This window comes from Larimichthys crocea, chromosome X, assembly GCF_000972845.2.
Source record: "Larimichthys crocea isolate SSNF chromosome X, L_crocea_2.0, whole genome shotgun sequence".
Lineage (NCBI taxonomy): Eukaryota > Metazoa > Chordata > Actinopteri > Sciaenidae > Larimichthys > Larimichthys crocea.
Window position 1 is genome coordinate 39596494 of NC_040020.1, and position 16020 is coordinate 39612513.

The 16020-nt window shown below is 42.1% G+C and overlaps 3 protein-coding genes across 6 annotated transcripts; 2 read left to right on the top strand and 1 right to left on the bottom strand.

Annotated features, from left to right (window-relative positions):
* Positions 1-677: 677 nt before the first annotated feature.
* On the bottom strand, positions 678-2734 carry LOC109139541 (lipoyl synthase, mitochondrial-like). 3 transcript variants are annotated; one of them, XM_027282366.1, is made up of 5 exons: positions 2722-2734; positions 2497-2625; positions 2059-2129; positions 1856-1967; positions 678-970 (listed from the first exon to the last, which is right to left on the bottom strand). In XM_027282366.1, exons 2-5 carry the CDS (start codon positions 2522-2524, stop codon positions 924-926), a joined length of 258 nt encoding a protein of 85 aa, XP_027138167.1. In that variant the 5' UTR covers positions 2525-2625; positions 2722-2734; the 3' UTR covers positions 678-923. The 3 variants fall into 3 exon arrangements, with proteins under 3 accessions (XP_027138167.1, XP_027138169.1, XP_027138168.1); XM_027282368.1 differs by having other exon boundaries at positions 678-1009; XM_027282367.1 differs by having other exon boundaries at positions 678-1311.
* Positions 2735-4283: 1549 nt separating this feature from the next.
* On the top strand, positions 4284-6730 carry LOC109138791 (butyrophilin subfamily 1 member A1-like). The gene is made up of 6 exons (XM_027282365.1): positions 4284-4336; positions 4667-4763; positions 4949-5290; positions 5369-5644; positions 5748-5875; positions 6390-6730. Exons 2-6 carry the CDS (start codon positions 4676-4678, stop codon positions 6576-6578), a joined length of 1023 nt encoding a protein of 340 aa, XP_027138166.1. The 5' UTR covers positions 4284-4336; positions 4667-4675; the 3' UTR covers positions 6579-6730.
* A 3882-nt stretch (positions 6731-10612) lies between these two features.
* On the top strand, positions 10613-16007 carry LOC104927356 (nuclear distribution protein nudE homolog 1). 2 transcript variants are annotated; one of them, XM_027282334.1, is made up of 9 exons: positions 10613-10785; positions 11123-11246; positions 11358-11511; positions 12195-12343; positions 12468-12604; positions 13083-13259; positions 13368-13453; positions 13566-13711; positions 13974-16007. In XM_027282334.1, exons 2-9 carry the CDS (start codon positions 11161-11163, stop codon positions 14065-14067), a joined length of 1029 nt encoding a protein of 342 aa, XP_027138135.1. In that variant the 5' UTR covers positions 10613-10785; positions 11123-11160; the 3' UTR covers positions 14068-16007. The 2 variants fall into 2 exon arrangements, with proteins under 2 accessions (XP_027138135.1, XP_010739716.2); XM_010741414.3 differs by having other exon boundaries at positions 10614-10785; positions 13566-13720.
* Positions 16008-16020: the final 13 nt, after the last annotated feature.

A 16020-nucleotide genomic window follows, 5' to 3' on the forward strand; every position in this document is an offset into this window, starting at 1 on the left:
CTGTCAATTTACCAGTGTGACGGCATGCTTTTTAATAAAACACACCCTAGCAAATATGTCAATTCGACTTTGATGATTTCTTCAACAAAACTCACATGGTGAGTGTGCTGCATGGTGCTTTTGTGATCCTTTGAGCAGCCCAGAAAGCTTTCCATGAATAAAATTGTTACTGTATATGAATATATACACAGTACAGCTCCAGCGCAAACTGCACACAGGAAATTTCATTTGTCCTTCTCAAAAGTTGATAACAAGCTCTGTCTAAAAACAGACATTATAAAAAGCACATTAAAGAAGTGATTAACTTTTTATTTTATCAGTCATAATCAATGGTGATGTGTAGTGTTTCATACAAGGAAGGAAGGAAGGGTACCTTTTACGGTATCAGCGTGACAAATCGTCGGTATTGCAATGTCAACCTATGTTACGAGTTTGTTTCCCTTGAACAGTTTCCGTACAGTACAGCTTTCTCTGCAGGTAACTCCGCATACCATTGAGCAGGGAGCTCACACACCGTAGCAGTATATAACTTCCTTCCTACTGTACTGACTGTCTTGACAGTTTCTGTTGGGATTAGGATTGTTATGCACATGTGGGCTGAGAGTTTTTAATTCTTAAATATAAATGTACATTTTTATTGATTTAGTTTAATTTTGTTCAGTGTGTAAAACTTGCTCACATCACAACACAAGTTTTAGATCCAGTTTGAGCCGATACAGAGACATCAAGAGTACTCTTAAAGTCCAATAAGGGCTCAAATCGCTCTTTTTCTACTGTCATATAAAGTGTAACAAATCATCATCATACTGTACATTTGTTTGTGTTGTACATCATTTGTTGAAGCCGCTGCAGAATCCATCAAACCATTAAATCATCCGTCCTGAAGCAGCAGACATCAGAGAGCTCATGAAGCGAACACGTGGTTAAAGGTTAAAGGTCAGTAGCTCTTCGCCTGAACTCTGGTGCCCCCCTGAGAGGAAGGATTTCATGATTTAGGGCCCTCCTGCCCCTGAGGTGCAGAGATTACAGACAATTACAACTTCTGCAAACAGCAGCTTGTATTTCTAGCAGGAGTACACGGACAGCATCTCCATATCTTCAGGCTTCTAACTGAGGCTTGTTCGCTTTCATCCCCTTCCCCTAAACTGCAGCCCCTCCGGGTTGTCACAGGTAAACAGTAAGAAGACAAGTGCAAAAGAATGAGTCATATTAATGTCACTTCTCAACCCTTATGTAATACCAACGGCCTTATTTTTAATTTTTTGTGCTACTTGTAAATGAAACGTGTCTTCTGTGCTTCGGCTGATGAAGCTGCAGGAGTAAAGTCGATGTGTGCGTGGTTTATAGGTCGGGAAGAAGAGCAGAAGAAAAAACATCTGCAAGTTTAAATAACACTAGAGGGTAAGCGTGGAAATCCTGTTTCATACATGTTGTGCCGCTTTAAAATGGTTTGTAGCAAATATTTCTTACAAAAGACAATAGCTTTGAAATAAAACTAAATAAAAACTTAGATTTGAAGTTTGATTGATGTTTAATTAGAAATATTTTACCAGAATAACAGAATAAGAGTTAGATCAATTATCCAGAAAATCCAACATAATATTTACAGGTATGAATTTTAAATAATTTGTTAAGTTTGGATATTTGTCCACAAACTTACAACATGTGGACAACAGAGAAACAAGTGCAGCTGGTCTTCCTCGTTACAGGATATATGTTGATTTTAAAAACTCAATTGTTTTGTATAAATATAGTGCAGCTGTAGAATAAAGTAGTCCTGTAAGTCACTGGAATAAACTGGGACGTCCTCAGCTTGTTCATGTCATGACTGTGCAGGATGACGTGCGTCTCTCACCTGCTTTGTAGGACGATCTCACCAGCGGCCCACTGGCTGTGTAAACGAAGCCCATTTCATTCCCAACTTTCTCCCAGTGGGCAAACCTCTCTGGAGTGACGTATTCCTCCACCTAAACCCAAACAAACACCATCACGGTGAGCATTCCTTCACCAAACATCCACTTTCTGTTGCTTTAATACAGGAGGAGATAATGTTCTCACCTTCAGGTGGCGTTTGGTGGGCTGCATGTACTGACCCAGTGTTAGACAGTCCACTCCGGCCTCTCGCAGCTCTGCAACATCACCACAACAGAGCGCTCAGGAAATACTTTAAACACTTTAAACATTTGTACAAGTATGTCTGTGTGTGAGTGAGTGAGTGGCGAGCGTGCACACCAGCATGGACAGGTAACAGGGAAACTGGCTCTCCTCTACCACCTGCTGGTTAATGAGTGTATTACTGTGCTGCTGCCTAGGACTGATGTCCCTCTTGTGGCAGAGCTGCAAAGTCAGACTGTCTGTCTCAATGTTTAAACAGACATTAGATGTTTAAGCTTCTACCCTTGATCATTTAGCATCTTACACAAGCTCAGGAACTCCAGCCGACACATAAAGAAGCTGGTCAAACACAGAGGCCACGTGTTCGGTGTCTGTCAGTACCTCTGCAGCTCTCGGACTGTATCCACATTGTGGGCGTACACGTCTAACCCAGACAGGGTGATCTTCTCCACCACTGCCAGGTCACCACGAAAATCAGGCGTCAGACATTCAACCAGCAGCTGAGGGTCCCTTCATGAGGACGACAAGAGAGCTGCTTTATTCATTTGGAACAGATATGTAAGATAGAAAACACTGGATCAATCCAAAATGTACAGGAGGTTATACCTTTCCTTCAGGTCTTAGCAAAGTGTGCTGCTCCTCCATCAGCGATATCTGCAAAACAAAGAGACATGTGTACATCACTGAGGTTTATTATGAATTTGTGGACATTTATAGTTCTTGCAAACCTTTACAGAGGACACTGTGTCAAAGCTACTTTGGAAAATATAATTAGCTTTCAAAAGAGAAAATGTCACCATGCCAAACAACCTCTGTGTTGCCAAGCTACGTATTCACAGTCTGAAAAGGAAACTTCAGAAGGATGCACGTTTTCATAGTGTGTACACAAACTTTCTTACTGACGTCATTAGCAAAGGATATGCTGAACCAGTGCCACAACATCAGTTGGAACTACGTGAGGGTAAGGTGTGGTATATACCTCACCATGGAGTTCACCACCCAAGAAAGGGAACATTATGAGTTGTGTTTGACTGTGGAGCAGAATTTAAAGGTGTCTCACTTAACAGTCGACTTCTACAGGGCCCTAACCTGACCAGCTCATTGGTAGGAGTTCTCATGCGGTTCAGACAGGATCCTGTGGCAATAATGGCAGACATACAAGCCATGTTCTATCAAGTAAAGGTGGCCGTGGACTTTGTAAGATTCCTGTGGTGGCCTGAAGGTAATCTTGAACGTGGTCTAGTAGAACATCGCATGACTGTCCATTTATTTGGGGCAGTATCTTCACCCAGCCGTGCATGCTTTGCTCTTAGGAGGACTGCTGAAGATAACCAAACCAGCTTTCCAGCAGAGGTGATTGACACAGTCAAGAGAAACTTTTATCTGGACGCTCTTCTGAAGAGTCTGCCCTCTGAAGAGACTGCCATCATCATGGTTGAGAACCTCATAGCTCTTTGCAGAAGAGGAGGTTTCAATGTCACAAGATGGATCAGTAACAACAGTCGGGAAGTGCTTCAAAGCATTCCAGAGAACACAAATTAAAGACACCTCGGGAGAGGCCATTTCTGCGACCAGGACTTTAAAAAAAAAAAAAGATCTATATGAAAGGGAAGATGGAAACAAGTTCAATATATTGCAAATCTCTTCTGGAAAAGATGGGTTGCTGAGTATCTGCCATTGTTACAAAAACGACAAAGATGGACAAAGGAAAAAAGAAGTTTCATGCCTGAAGATGTTGTTGTAGTTGTGGATTCTACAGCACCACGAGGATCCTGGTTGCTTGGAAAAGTAGTGAAAACGTCTGATACGGTCTGTTCGTCTTAAGACTAAAACAAGTTTAATCGAAAGACCTGTAACAACTGTGAAGCTAATGCAATAAAAAACATTGCATTACGTTACGTGCATACGTTATTATGTTTATAGGTAATATTAGGTTTATAAGGAAACCAAATTTATGCCTATATCCTCCAAGTAAAAGTCTCCTGTCTCTTCAGGTGCGCGGAGGTGCACAATGTCAGAGCTTGTGCTCCCTGCACAAGGGAGCTCACACAAGTCAGGTTAGTGTCACTTGGTTATCTGCCACTTGGTTTGTCTCACCGCCCAGGTATTTAACTCTGCAGGGAGCAGGGAGCACAAGATGTGTATGAGGTGAAGGTGGGATCAGTGGGATAACTTCCTTCCTTCTCATGAAGTACTGTACCGACTGTCTTGACACCATCAGGTAACTTTATCTCTTTCTCTTTGTTGTTTCTGTTGGGATTAGGATTGTTATCCCCTCTGACCTGTCGTCCTGGCTCCCCCTCGCCGTAGCGTGTTCGTGTTTTGTAGTTGTGATAGTTTCCTATTTTTGTGTATGTATTTATGTGTATTATTTCTAAGGTGGATCCGAACCCTAGTCTCTCGTGTCAAAGTCAGCAGCATTACCACTGAGCTATCCAGTGAGCTGTATCACTGTCATCCCCCTCTGCCTCAGTGTTTTCTACTAGTCTGTGCAGATGAAGTGTTTTGAAGTCACATGGAGCACAAAGTAACTGCAAAGTGAACTTTTCAGGAGTCCAGCATGCTGCAGCCAAAGATCCAGCCCAGTGATGGACTGTCCTTCAGGACCTGCAGTGTTTTCATTTTCATGGTTCTTCAGTCTGTTGGAGGTAATTTCAACACAAAACACTCCAGTAACACATCGATGTGTGCATGTGTTGGAAAGAAGTAGACGTTAACATAAATGTACAGCCACAGTGAGGCTCTGTGAGGCTACAGAGAAAGCACGGCTGTTCTCACCTTCTCTACTTTTCACTGTTGTTCATGTTTGTTTCTGTTTCTTGTTTCCTTGCAGAGCAGTCACAGTTAATTTGTTCACATCAACCGATCGTGGCCCTGGCTGGTGATGATGTCATTCTACCATGTCACCTTGAACCTCCCATGGATGTCAGGTCAGAGACCGTGGTGTGGACCAGAACTGATTTAGACCCAAAGTACATCCATGTTCATGAAGATGGACGACCGGTGTACAGGAGTCAAAATCCATCTTTTAAGAATCGCACCGCTCTGTTTGTGGATGAACTGAAGAACGGAAACGCCTCCATGAAAATCTTCAAAGTGAAAATTTCTGATACAGGAAAATATTTGTGTATCTTGAATTCACTGATGAAGCACACGTCCATCCAACTCACTGTTGGTAAGTCAGACTTGCTGCCACGAGCAGTTTGATACAAATCAGTGACGTATGTTATAATTCCTCCTCTCTGGTCATCAGGTGTCATCTCCACGCCCGTCATAGAGTTTGTCTCCAATCAGAGCAGAGAGGTGGTTTTACAGTGTGAGGCTAAAGGCTGGTATCCAGAGCCTGAGGTGTTCTGGCTGGACGCTGAGGGAAACCTCCTCTCTGCTGGACCTACAGAGACAGTCAGAGGTCCTGATGACCTCTATACTGTCAGCAGAAGATTGACTGTGGAGAAGAGCGACAGCTTCACCTGTAGAGTCCAACAGAAGAACATCAACCAGACCAGAGAGACACACATCTATGTTCCAGGTTATAAAGAGTTCAAAAGAAATTCAACATATTGTTTCTGTTTTTTAACAATTGAGGTCGAGTTTTCTATAAATATCATGCTGTTTGGTTTTTGTCATTTCAGCTCATTTCTTCGGGACCTCATTTCAGTTTGCCGTGATCCTCTCCATCATCATCATCATCCTCTCCATCATCATCATTAGTGTTGGATTCTTGGGGGTGATGCTCAGATTATTATGGTTAAAAAAGCAGGTCTGTAAGTCACACCTCCATTTTCTTTTTTTTATGTCAAGTTACTGTCAGAACTTTTTAACCACCTGTTATGATGTGTAGGGATTCATTCAAAAGAAATGTTGTTGTAGCGGCAATCTTTTATCGATCCAATAATCCTCTTTACCGCCACTATTAAGCAAACCATCGGCAATAAGCTTGACTGGTAATGAAGCTTCCGACAAAGTAACTATTTTCCAAAAACTTTACTTTAAAAGCAAAAAACAAAGTTACAAGATTCAATCTTAAACGAACCGTCAAAAAACTGTGTTGCTCCTTTGGCTGCTTAACCATATCTGACGTTTAAGTGGCTGTGACATCACTAACAATCAACCTAAAGGAGCATTTCAAACATTTTACAACTAAATTGTTAAACACTCTCAAAACTGTCATTATGGCTCTTACAGTTGTGTTTATTTTTATTGCAAAATTGACCTCAAGTTTAATTAAACAGAGTCATTAAAAAGTCTTACTTATAACCTTCTGATGCATGTAGACGCTCGGGGAAGGAGGAAGCAACGGGAGGACCAGCAACCAGCATCAGATGTCGAGAAGACAAAAGATGAGACGCTGCTTTGAACATGGACTGAAACCTCCCAAAGTGACCAAAAACAACCAGGAGGTGGCAGAAAAGAACATCTCAGGAAATCTTTGTGACACTGGAACATCTCATCTGATGTGTTGAGTTGTAGTGAACATTGAGAGCTGGGGCTGATTGATAATTTTAGATAATAATCATAACAGACAGACAGAGCCTTCTCTGCAGCTGCCCCCTCCCTCTGGAACTCTCTCCCCAAACACATCTGTGACTGTACTGACCTGCCCACCTTCAAAACTCTAACAAAAACACATCTTTTTAAAATTGCTTTTAATGTTTAATGTCTAATGTGTTTTTAGTGAACTATCCTATATTGTTTTGATGACTTAATGTTCTTCTCTGTAAAGTGTCTTTGAGTACTCTGAAAAGCGCTTTTAAATAAAATATATTATTATTATTATTACTATTAATACAGTATAAAATGACAACAACAATATATCTATAGAGATACACATCTGTGTGGTATACCCAAACCCAAGCATTGGGTAATATGTAAATATGTACCCTAAATATGTATTGTGTATATATGGATTTTGACTCCAGTTCACAGAGACCCAGACCCAGTTCAGAGTTTAAAAGTTAATTTGACTCTCTGACTCAGTACTTTGAGACCGTGGTGTACACACTGGTGACTAAAACTAAAACTAAACTGTACAAAGTACACACAGTTTAACTGGAGAGGTCTGTCAATGATTCATATTTGCTGATTTTTAGATTTGAAAAGTAGATTTCAGTTAGTTCAGTCTCCTGTGTACTGGACTGAATTTTTCAGGAGTCTCCTCGCAGTACACAGGAGACTGTACTGTGTACAAGACTATGGATGACATTGGTGCTGACTGACAGTGACTGACAGTGGAGATACAGGTAACTTTAACTGTCATCTCTTTCTCATTCATTCCTTTTTCTGTTGGGATTGTTGGGGTTGTTATCCCCCCTCTAACCTGTCGTCCTGGCTTCCTAGCATGTTCGTTGTTGTACCTCATCAATGTCTAGTTGTGACAGTTTCCCTTGTCCAGCAATGTCTTGTTCTCTGAGCTCTGAGTTCTGAGGCTTTACATTTGTACGGAAGCGCATTGCATTTGTGACGCCTACAAATGTGTATGGTCACAAATTTTAAATTGAATTTTATGTATTTTTTTGTATGAAAAGAATAAACCAGTTTGTTATGTTTTCTACTGAGAGTATTAGAGTGCCGATCCATAATTTCACCACAATGTTTTCTCTCAGTTTTGTAGGGCTCCTGGGAATTTATTTTCATTTTCTTTCATGAGTGACTGTATATCCGAAGTGTAACAGGTACCGAATTAAGAATGATGTGTAATATGAGTTCTGCCATGATGACCTAATGTGTTTTATGTGAATGTTCATGCTAATGTATTGAGTCAGGTTAAAAGAGTACGCTGACACGTTGCTCATACTATTGTTTACGTGTATAGGATGTGTTCATACGGGCAGTATAGTAGTAGAGTCCATAAAATGGAGATTCAAGGTGTTAAAAACAAAAGTAAAACATGATTATTTTGGTAAAAAACTGTGGAAATGTAACTTTGAAGACACAGATGTGTTTTGTGATTTAATCCCGTGTTGGGAACATGATACAGTTTATTGATTTTTGACAGTTTATGGAGTGTGTTTGGTGAATGAAACAACTAAGTGAAAACCTAGTTGTTTCAAGCAAGTAAAGAAAAATAGTAAAATTCTGTTTAATAAAAGACAGCTATCAGCCTGCCATGGAGAACGTACGGACTGACTTCTGTCTCTTCTTTTCCTGTGAAAACAGGGCATTTATCTTCTGAGACCATGGTGACTCAGCTTGAGGCCTGTAACAGAATTTCACTGGATTTAAATAAATAAATAGACACCTTATCTATCCTGTATAATTACGAGAAAAGATCTCATAATTACGAGATCATTACCAAAATCACTACACACTTCATTGATCTCCTACAGATTACACTACAGCACTTATTTGGGAAAATAAGGACTGATTATTAATCTGAATATTAATCAATAACTTCAAAGTGCTGCAGCATATCACATATGATATGAAGTATATGTTCCAGTATTTGGAATGGAGTGTTGAGACACAGAGTGCAAAAGGTGACAGGTAGACTTAATGAGTTGAATCAGTTATATTATTGAATTTCATTTCGATGTAACTGCCAGTGACTTTGGAATGCTCCTCCTCCTCCTCCTCCTGCTCCTGCTCCTCCTCATCTGTTCTCAAGTCCAAGTTCAAGTTCAAGTTCAAGTCAACTTTATTTCCAATGCTGCTATATGTACAGGACATACAGAGAATTGAAATTGCGTTTCCCTCTTGTCCCGTGTTGGTGTGCAGTCGTGGGTCAGCAGGGTGAAGAGTAAGGGGCTGAGCACGCATCCTTGGGGAGCCCATGTGTTCAGCATAATGGTGCTGGATGCGTTGCTGCCGACCCGGACTGCCTCTGGTCTTCCGGACAGGAAGTCCAGCAACCAGTTGCAGAGTGAGGTGTTTAGTCCAAGACAGTCAGACAGTTTCTCTATCAGCTGCTGGGGGATGATCGTATTGAAAGCTGAGCTGAAGTCTAAGAACAGCATCCTCACATATGAGTCCTTAGTGTCCAGGTGAGTGAGAGCTGAGTGGAGGGTGGTGGAGATTGCATCATCAATGTACCGGTTGGCCCGATATGCAAACTGGTGGGGGTCCAGGGAGGGAGGATGGATTTGATGTGCTGCATGACTAACCGCTCGAAGCACTTCATGATGATGGGGTTCAGTGCCACAGGGCGGTAGTCGTTGAAGCAGAATGGAGAGGTCTTCTTTGGAACTAGGATGATGGCGGTGCTCTTGGAGCAGGTGGGGACAACAGCTTGGCTCAGGGCAGTGTTGAAGATATCTGTGAGGACATCTGTGAGCTCCTCTGCACAGTCCTTTAGCACACGACCAGGAATTTTGTCAGGTCCTGCAGCCTTGCGAGCATTGATCCTGGAGAGGGGTCTCCTCACGCTGGCTGGAGACAGGTTGTGTTGCGTTTGGGGGGTGTAGAGGAGGGACGAGTCAGACACGGCTGTCGTATTTGCGGCTCGGACCACGCCGTCGTTTATTACACGTTCACAGTCACGGGGCCTCGCAATTCCTTAGCATAGAACAACCAACACCTGTTTTAAACATCTTATCCAACCCTGTATCATATCTCTTAAACACAGTAAACAGGATAGTCGAACAAAAGCCAATATTCTTAGATAATTATATATATATATATATATAGTGGCCCTTTGTCACTATACGCGCACGCTGGTGGTTAAGGGCTTGTACGGGGTGCCAGTGTAGGTGCATAACACAGCCTGTCCAAGCATTACTGATTATGTTGCATATTTATTAAGATACACACAGCCATCTCACGAGTACTCACTTTCCACAATAATACACTTCTGACCTGCGGCGTTACACGCCATGGCACGGTCAAAAACCGTATAGATTCCCCAGCAAGCGCCCCTGCGCTGATTAACCCACCTACCTATATAGACTCAAACAATAGCCTAATTAGGTACTGCCACCTACTGGCACAAATGAGTACAACACTCATGAAACAGAATGACCAATTTGGCTCCTACAATCACAGTAACGGTGTTACACACATTAGTAGCTGTAAACACTCAGCATTAGAAAAATACATACGTTGGTTTGGTGCTTACATAAGGAGTAAACATTTATAATCATCACTTTAAAAGTTACATACGTTGTTTTTGGTGCCTGTTTGTTTCCCAGATATATTAGTGTGTGTGTGAATGGGTGTATAAGAGACATTAACTTAAAGAACTTTGTAGAAAGGCGCTTTATGAAGTTCAGTCCATTTCCTTGTATTAGTTTACGGGCAGATCTGCCACATCCAATATGGCGGCGGGGGACGTACGATTCAGCGCTCAATGTGGCGTCTATGTATATATGTCTATGTATATATGTCTATGTATATATGTCTATGTACATGTGTCTATGGGTGAGATAGCACAACTTTAGCGTATTGTAACGTAGCACCATACGTCACAATACGCCGGCGCTAGGCTCCGCCCTCCGCGGCGACAGGCTCGTCGAGTGATGTGATTGGATAACATTTTCGCAACGTCATCTCTATTGTCCAATAGCGGCCGAGAACAGCAGCTCCGTTTGTATTTGGTTGGTGAGTCGGGCAGCGTCCTAACGTAATGAGAGATTAGTTTGTGCAATCCGTTTGTTACACAAATCCGGACAATATAAACTTCTGCTCTGAATACACCCCCTCGGAGATAACATGTTTTAATCGCTCCCTGACGTGCAGGTGAGTCTGTCTACTTTCTGTGTTTCACTGTGTCGGGCTCACAGATTCTGGCTAAGTCGCTTTCGGCTAGCCACATTAGCTTAGCCGAGCAGCTTAGCCTTGACACTTTCCACAGCTGTTATCTTTAAAAAGTAGCTAACACGTTCACTTCCCAGCTCTACTCTTCCCTGTTTGATTAAAAACAAATGCCAAAACGCGTTTCTCTACTTTCCAAGCCTCAGTGTACCGGTACAAAATGCACGGCGCTGTATATTTAGGTTAGCTAACCTGGTTAGCATTCGCTAACCGCAACAGTTTTGTGGTTTGAATGAGGATGTGCTGTGTTTTGACTTCACAGTTAGCTCTCCTATCCCCATCATCCTGACACAAACAGACATGGTAGAGCCAACACCACGCAAGTTTGCATCTCTGGCAGAGGAGCTGGGCTTCTGGAAGGAGCAGGCAGTGAGACATCAGCAAAGGTAACATCATCAGGCTTTCTGTAAGGGGTCACTTAAATAATAATAATAATCATGTGTTATAGCTGTACACATGTGAGTTATCCTTGGTAGTTAACACTGCATTGTCATCAGGGCGGATGAGGCTCAGGAGGAGCTGCAGGAGTTCCAGCAGATGAGTCGAGACTATGAAGCCGAGCTGGAAACAGAGCTGAAGCAGTGTGAGGGTCGAAACAAGGAGCTGCTTTTGGACAACAACCGACTCTGTATGGAGCTGGAGAACTTAAAGGTAGAGCACCTTGATTATAAATAGATCTCTGCCCTGCGGAGCTGGACAAGCTGTGGCGCTCCAGTTAGTGATCAGAAGATGAGTTACTTTATTAATCCCTCAATGGGGAAATTATTTCACTCAGTTTTTTACACGTATAAGCCTGAAATAAAACCACACACACAACACAACACAAAGGCCTTATAGACATGTAAATGTGGTGCGATGGTGAAGTAATCGGCGGCCACATAGCGGTGCCTGGGGAGCACTTAGGGGGTTCGGTGATGAAGGAGATGTAATTGCTTTTTCTGTCAGACATTAAAACAGAGACACACACACGCAGGCAGGCAGGCTTTTAGCCAACCCAAATTTAAGCATATCATTGCCACTGCAACTAGGAAAATTGCTGCCTAGCTATAAGGCAGCTGACTGCTATTTTTGTTCATTGGTCCATGGGGAAGAGAACATTAATGAAAGAAGTGAATGCAGGATTGTGCTAAAAACAAAAACAAAAAAAAAACTGATTGCTTAAAGGTTGTTGGGGACAAGAAGGAGAAAGGACATTCAACAGGATTTTTTTTTCTCCTCTTAGCTATGAAACAGTATATGTCTTATTCAAATATGTTGGCAGCTGCATTGATCTGAGGTGACACTGCAAAGCTGGCGATATCAATGAATGAATGATGTCTGTGTGCTGTTTGCAGGAGAAATTTGAGACTCAGCATTCAGATGCTTTTAGGCACATCTCAACCCTGGAGGAAGATCTGGCACAAACCAGAGCAGTGAGAGATCACCTGCAGAAATATATCAGAGAGCTCGAACAGTCCAACGACGACCTGGAGAGGACTAAAAGGTCAGCGTCTTTGTCGTTATCTCACAAATGCGAGCTCTGACTTCCGTAAACCCACGCGGAGTTGGACTGTATCGCTGTAAACCAGTATTGTTAACTCTTGGCCCATCCTCTCTGCTTGTCCCAGGGCTACCATCATGTCTCTGGAGGACTTTGAGCAGCGAATGAACCACGTCATTGAGAGGAATGCTTTTCTTGAGAGCGAGCTGGATGAGAAAGAGAATCTGCTCGAGTCTGTTCAGAGGCTCAAAGATGAAGCCAGGGGTATAGAGACACACACACACACACCAACATGCTCACTGCAGCTTCTCAAGTTTACAAGAACTGCTGATTTCTCTACAAACTGACTAACTCAGTGAATTTTGATAGCTTGATTAATTCTCCAAATCCCGTCTGTCCATGCTTTCCTGTATATCATATATCTGATCTAATGCGTAGTTGTATTCTAATTTATATTTGTACTGCTGTTTCTATAAATTTTACAGTGGTGTGACATATTTTCAGTGAAACTTAAGTCCGTCATCCATCATAGTTTATATTATATCTGCTTTTATTGTTAATGTTGGGGCCCTGACATGCTGAGCCAGGAGTGATCTGGCACCTGCTGCTATCGCTGTCAGTTGACTCTTGGTCTCGCCGCTTGGTTGATTGAGCATGTTAGATTGCTGTGGTACATGTAGCACTGGAATCTTTTATCAGTTTACAGAAAGCTGATTTTGTGTATCCATCCTGTCCGCGCCAGACCTTCGCCAGGAGCTGGCTGTGCGTCAGAAGGAAAGACGACCGTCTAGCAGCCTGGGCAAAGACACAGATCGAGTGGATCTACAATGTCCCTCAGCTGGTAACCCATCCATCCCCATCACACCCTCCAAACCAATCAGCTCATTTGCCACGCCCCCTTTATCCAGTATCCGACGAGGTAAACAGAAAAACTTTTGACTGCAGTAATCCATTCAGTGACAGTAAATATACCAACTTTACATTAACATACTATGTGTTAATGTGCTCATGACTGTTTCTGTTTTAGGTGATGGTCTAACGGGGACTCCCCTCACTACGTCTGCTAGAATATCTGCACTCAACATTGTCGGGGAGCTGCTGAGAAAAGTTGGGGTAAGAGATTAAAAATGATAGCAGTACAGTCCCCAGTGAATACAGCTTTACAAATGACATGTTTGATTTTCCATTTATGGGCTGACCGATAATTTCTTGATGTCCCTGCCAGAATCTGGAGTCAAAGTTGGCGTCCTGTCGAGACTTTGTGTACGACACGTCTGTCAGCAGACCGGCACTTCCGGCTGGCCCTGGTAGTCCTTCTGGTTTAGAAAGAGGCCCTGAGGTCCAAGCCACCAGCATGAGCCCCCCTCCTCAGTACGAAAGGTGAGGAAAACAACCGCAGTGCAGTCTAAAGTTGAAATGATTGGGGGGAAAAAAAGTACTTGGCTGAATGTATCATTAAATATGTAAGGCATTTTTAAGCAAACTTGAGTTGTCCAATTCTCAAGATCCAGCTTTCTGCAACTCTGCTGTTGATTTCCTGATATAAACTACCGACTCATTAATAAATGCTAGAATATGAAACGAGTCACTGTTTTTGCACTTATGAGTGCATGTGCTCCATCTTGTTTTGCAGTCTAGTGAAGCGGTTAGAGTTTGGACCAGCTCCTCCAAGAGGAGTCTCCCAGGGTGCCCAGTCTCCACAGGGAGGGGTCAAGATTCTGCTATGAGAGGAGAAAGGAGGGCAGACCACCTCCCACCACCTCCTCCCCAATCTTCAATAACTTGACACAGACCCCCTGTTCTGTCTCCCCCTCCATTAAATGAACTCCAGCAATGGGAATTTGAGCTGTCTTCCGTTGCCATCACGAGCCCTGCTGTACTATTTGAACAAGACAGCCCACTCTCCTTCCTCCAGTGCCCCACATAATCAGTGCATGGACTTCTGCTGCCTCAGGCTAGTATCACACCATAGCAGCTCTCATAGGAAGCAGCACGACAGCTTAAAATCGAAGAATGAGGACTGTACTGCGCACACTGTATCATCTATTGTATCTTTGACACTGTGGTGGGTAGCATCTGAAGGCAATCCTTCTGTGTCTTCTGATTTGCTTTCCGTGGTGGGTCAGGAACAACAGGGCTGTTCAAACACACATTTAGGGTTGTTGCCGCACTTTGCCCGTCAATCATTACATTAGTAACAGCCACTAGATAGTACCCCGATTTTGGGACCAAGAAACTGGAGTGTGATTTATAAAAAGGGTTGATAGTATAAATTATTATAAGTCTGAACCAAAGTGTTGATAAACTTGATGAAAAATGGATCAAACATAAAAGTAATAAGGTAGTTTTTTTTTCTGTATGAATCTGAAAAACATGAATAAGTCTGTTCTTTATTCTCTCGACTATGGGCTCAAACAATGTAGCACTGAACAACGCCCAAGTGAATAACCTCTCTTGTAGAGAAGTGAGATATCATTGGTTGAAAATAGAAGAAAAAGATGTTTGAATAATGTTTCAAAGCTGAGTCCATAATTAGTTTTTCTTTGTCTAGAAGAGATTCAATAATGAAAAGTTAAGAATCAGTTAGTCGCTGCCAGGAACTGGTGTTAGTATTTTAGCCATCGCTGCCTTCATCGATGTCGTTATTACCTCTTCAGTTTTTTAGGCCTTGCTTTGTTGCAAGAGTTCAAACTGGGTTAAGCATTCTTAATGCTGCCAGATTCCTAGAAAGGAGGCACTATCACTTTACTTCAGGCTAAATCTTGCATTGTTTCAATTCAGTTTGACACAGCTGCCCACTCCCATACTGCCATTGCACAGACTTGTTTTAGCAGACATCATTTTCTGTTATGCAACGCTTCTGAAACTGACATAGCAATAGGTTTTCTGCCTCAGAGATGAGATGTTAATTTGCCATGCTGCAGATGTACTCTCTAGTGTTACGAATAACTTTTATACTGATTTTTAGTTGAGTGTAGAAGTAAGATTGGCAATTGTTAACTACTGAATGTACAGTAATAATTCCCTAATAGGTGTGAGACCTCTTGTCTGCTGTCAAGAGTTATATAGTGGGCCAAAAGGTTAAAAATACCAAGCAATAATAGATTTTAACAGGTCAAAGATAAGCACAGTTCATAGTATATTTGTGTAGGTATATAGAGCCTATATTAAAAACCCATTTCCTGCCTTTTAGTGAGAGACAAATGGGGAAAATAGTGATAAACTGAAATGTTTCTGGTTAATCTTGATTTGTCATTACTGCCATCCAGCAGCTCATCAAGCAAATATTACAGTGCATATCTAAATATCGTGTTTATACAGTGGTCGTCACTGCATACCGCAGCGTAGCCTATGTGTAGGGATTAACGTGTGGATCGTACATATCAGAACTGGATATCCTGCTACTCTTTGCTGTTTAACCTTCCTAACACGAGCTAACTGTAATCGTTATCCATGACCACTGTGTACTTGGTGTTTGTTTGTATGCAGCACCGCCGCAACTGCTTCTGTGTTTGGATTTTAAACTGTATGTGCCTGAGGTACTATACCCAACTTTGATCCTGATGGTTTGCAGTTGTTGTTGTTTTTCTATTGATCTGAACAGAATAACGATGTGTTGTGATGAGTTACTGACCAAGACAGAAACATTAAAAGGAGAAAAATCAAAGCTTTTTTTATTT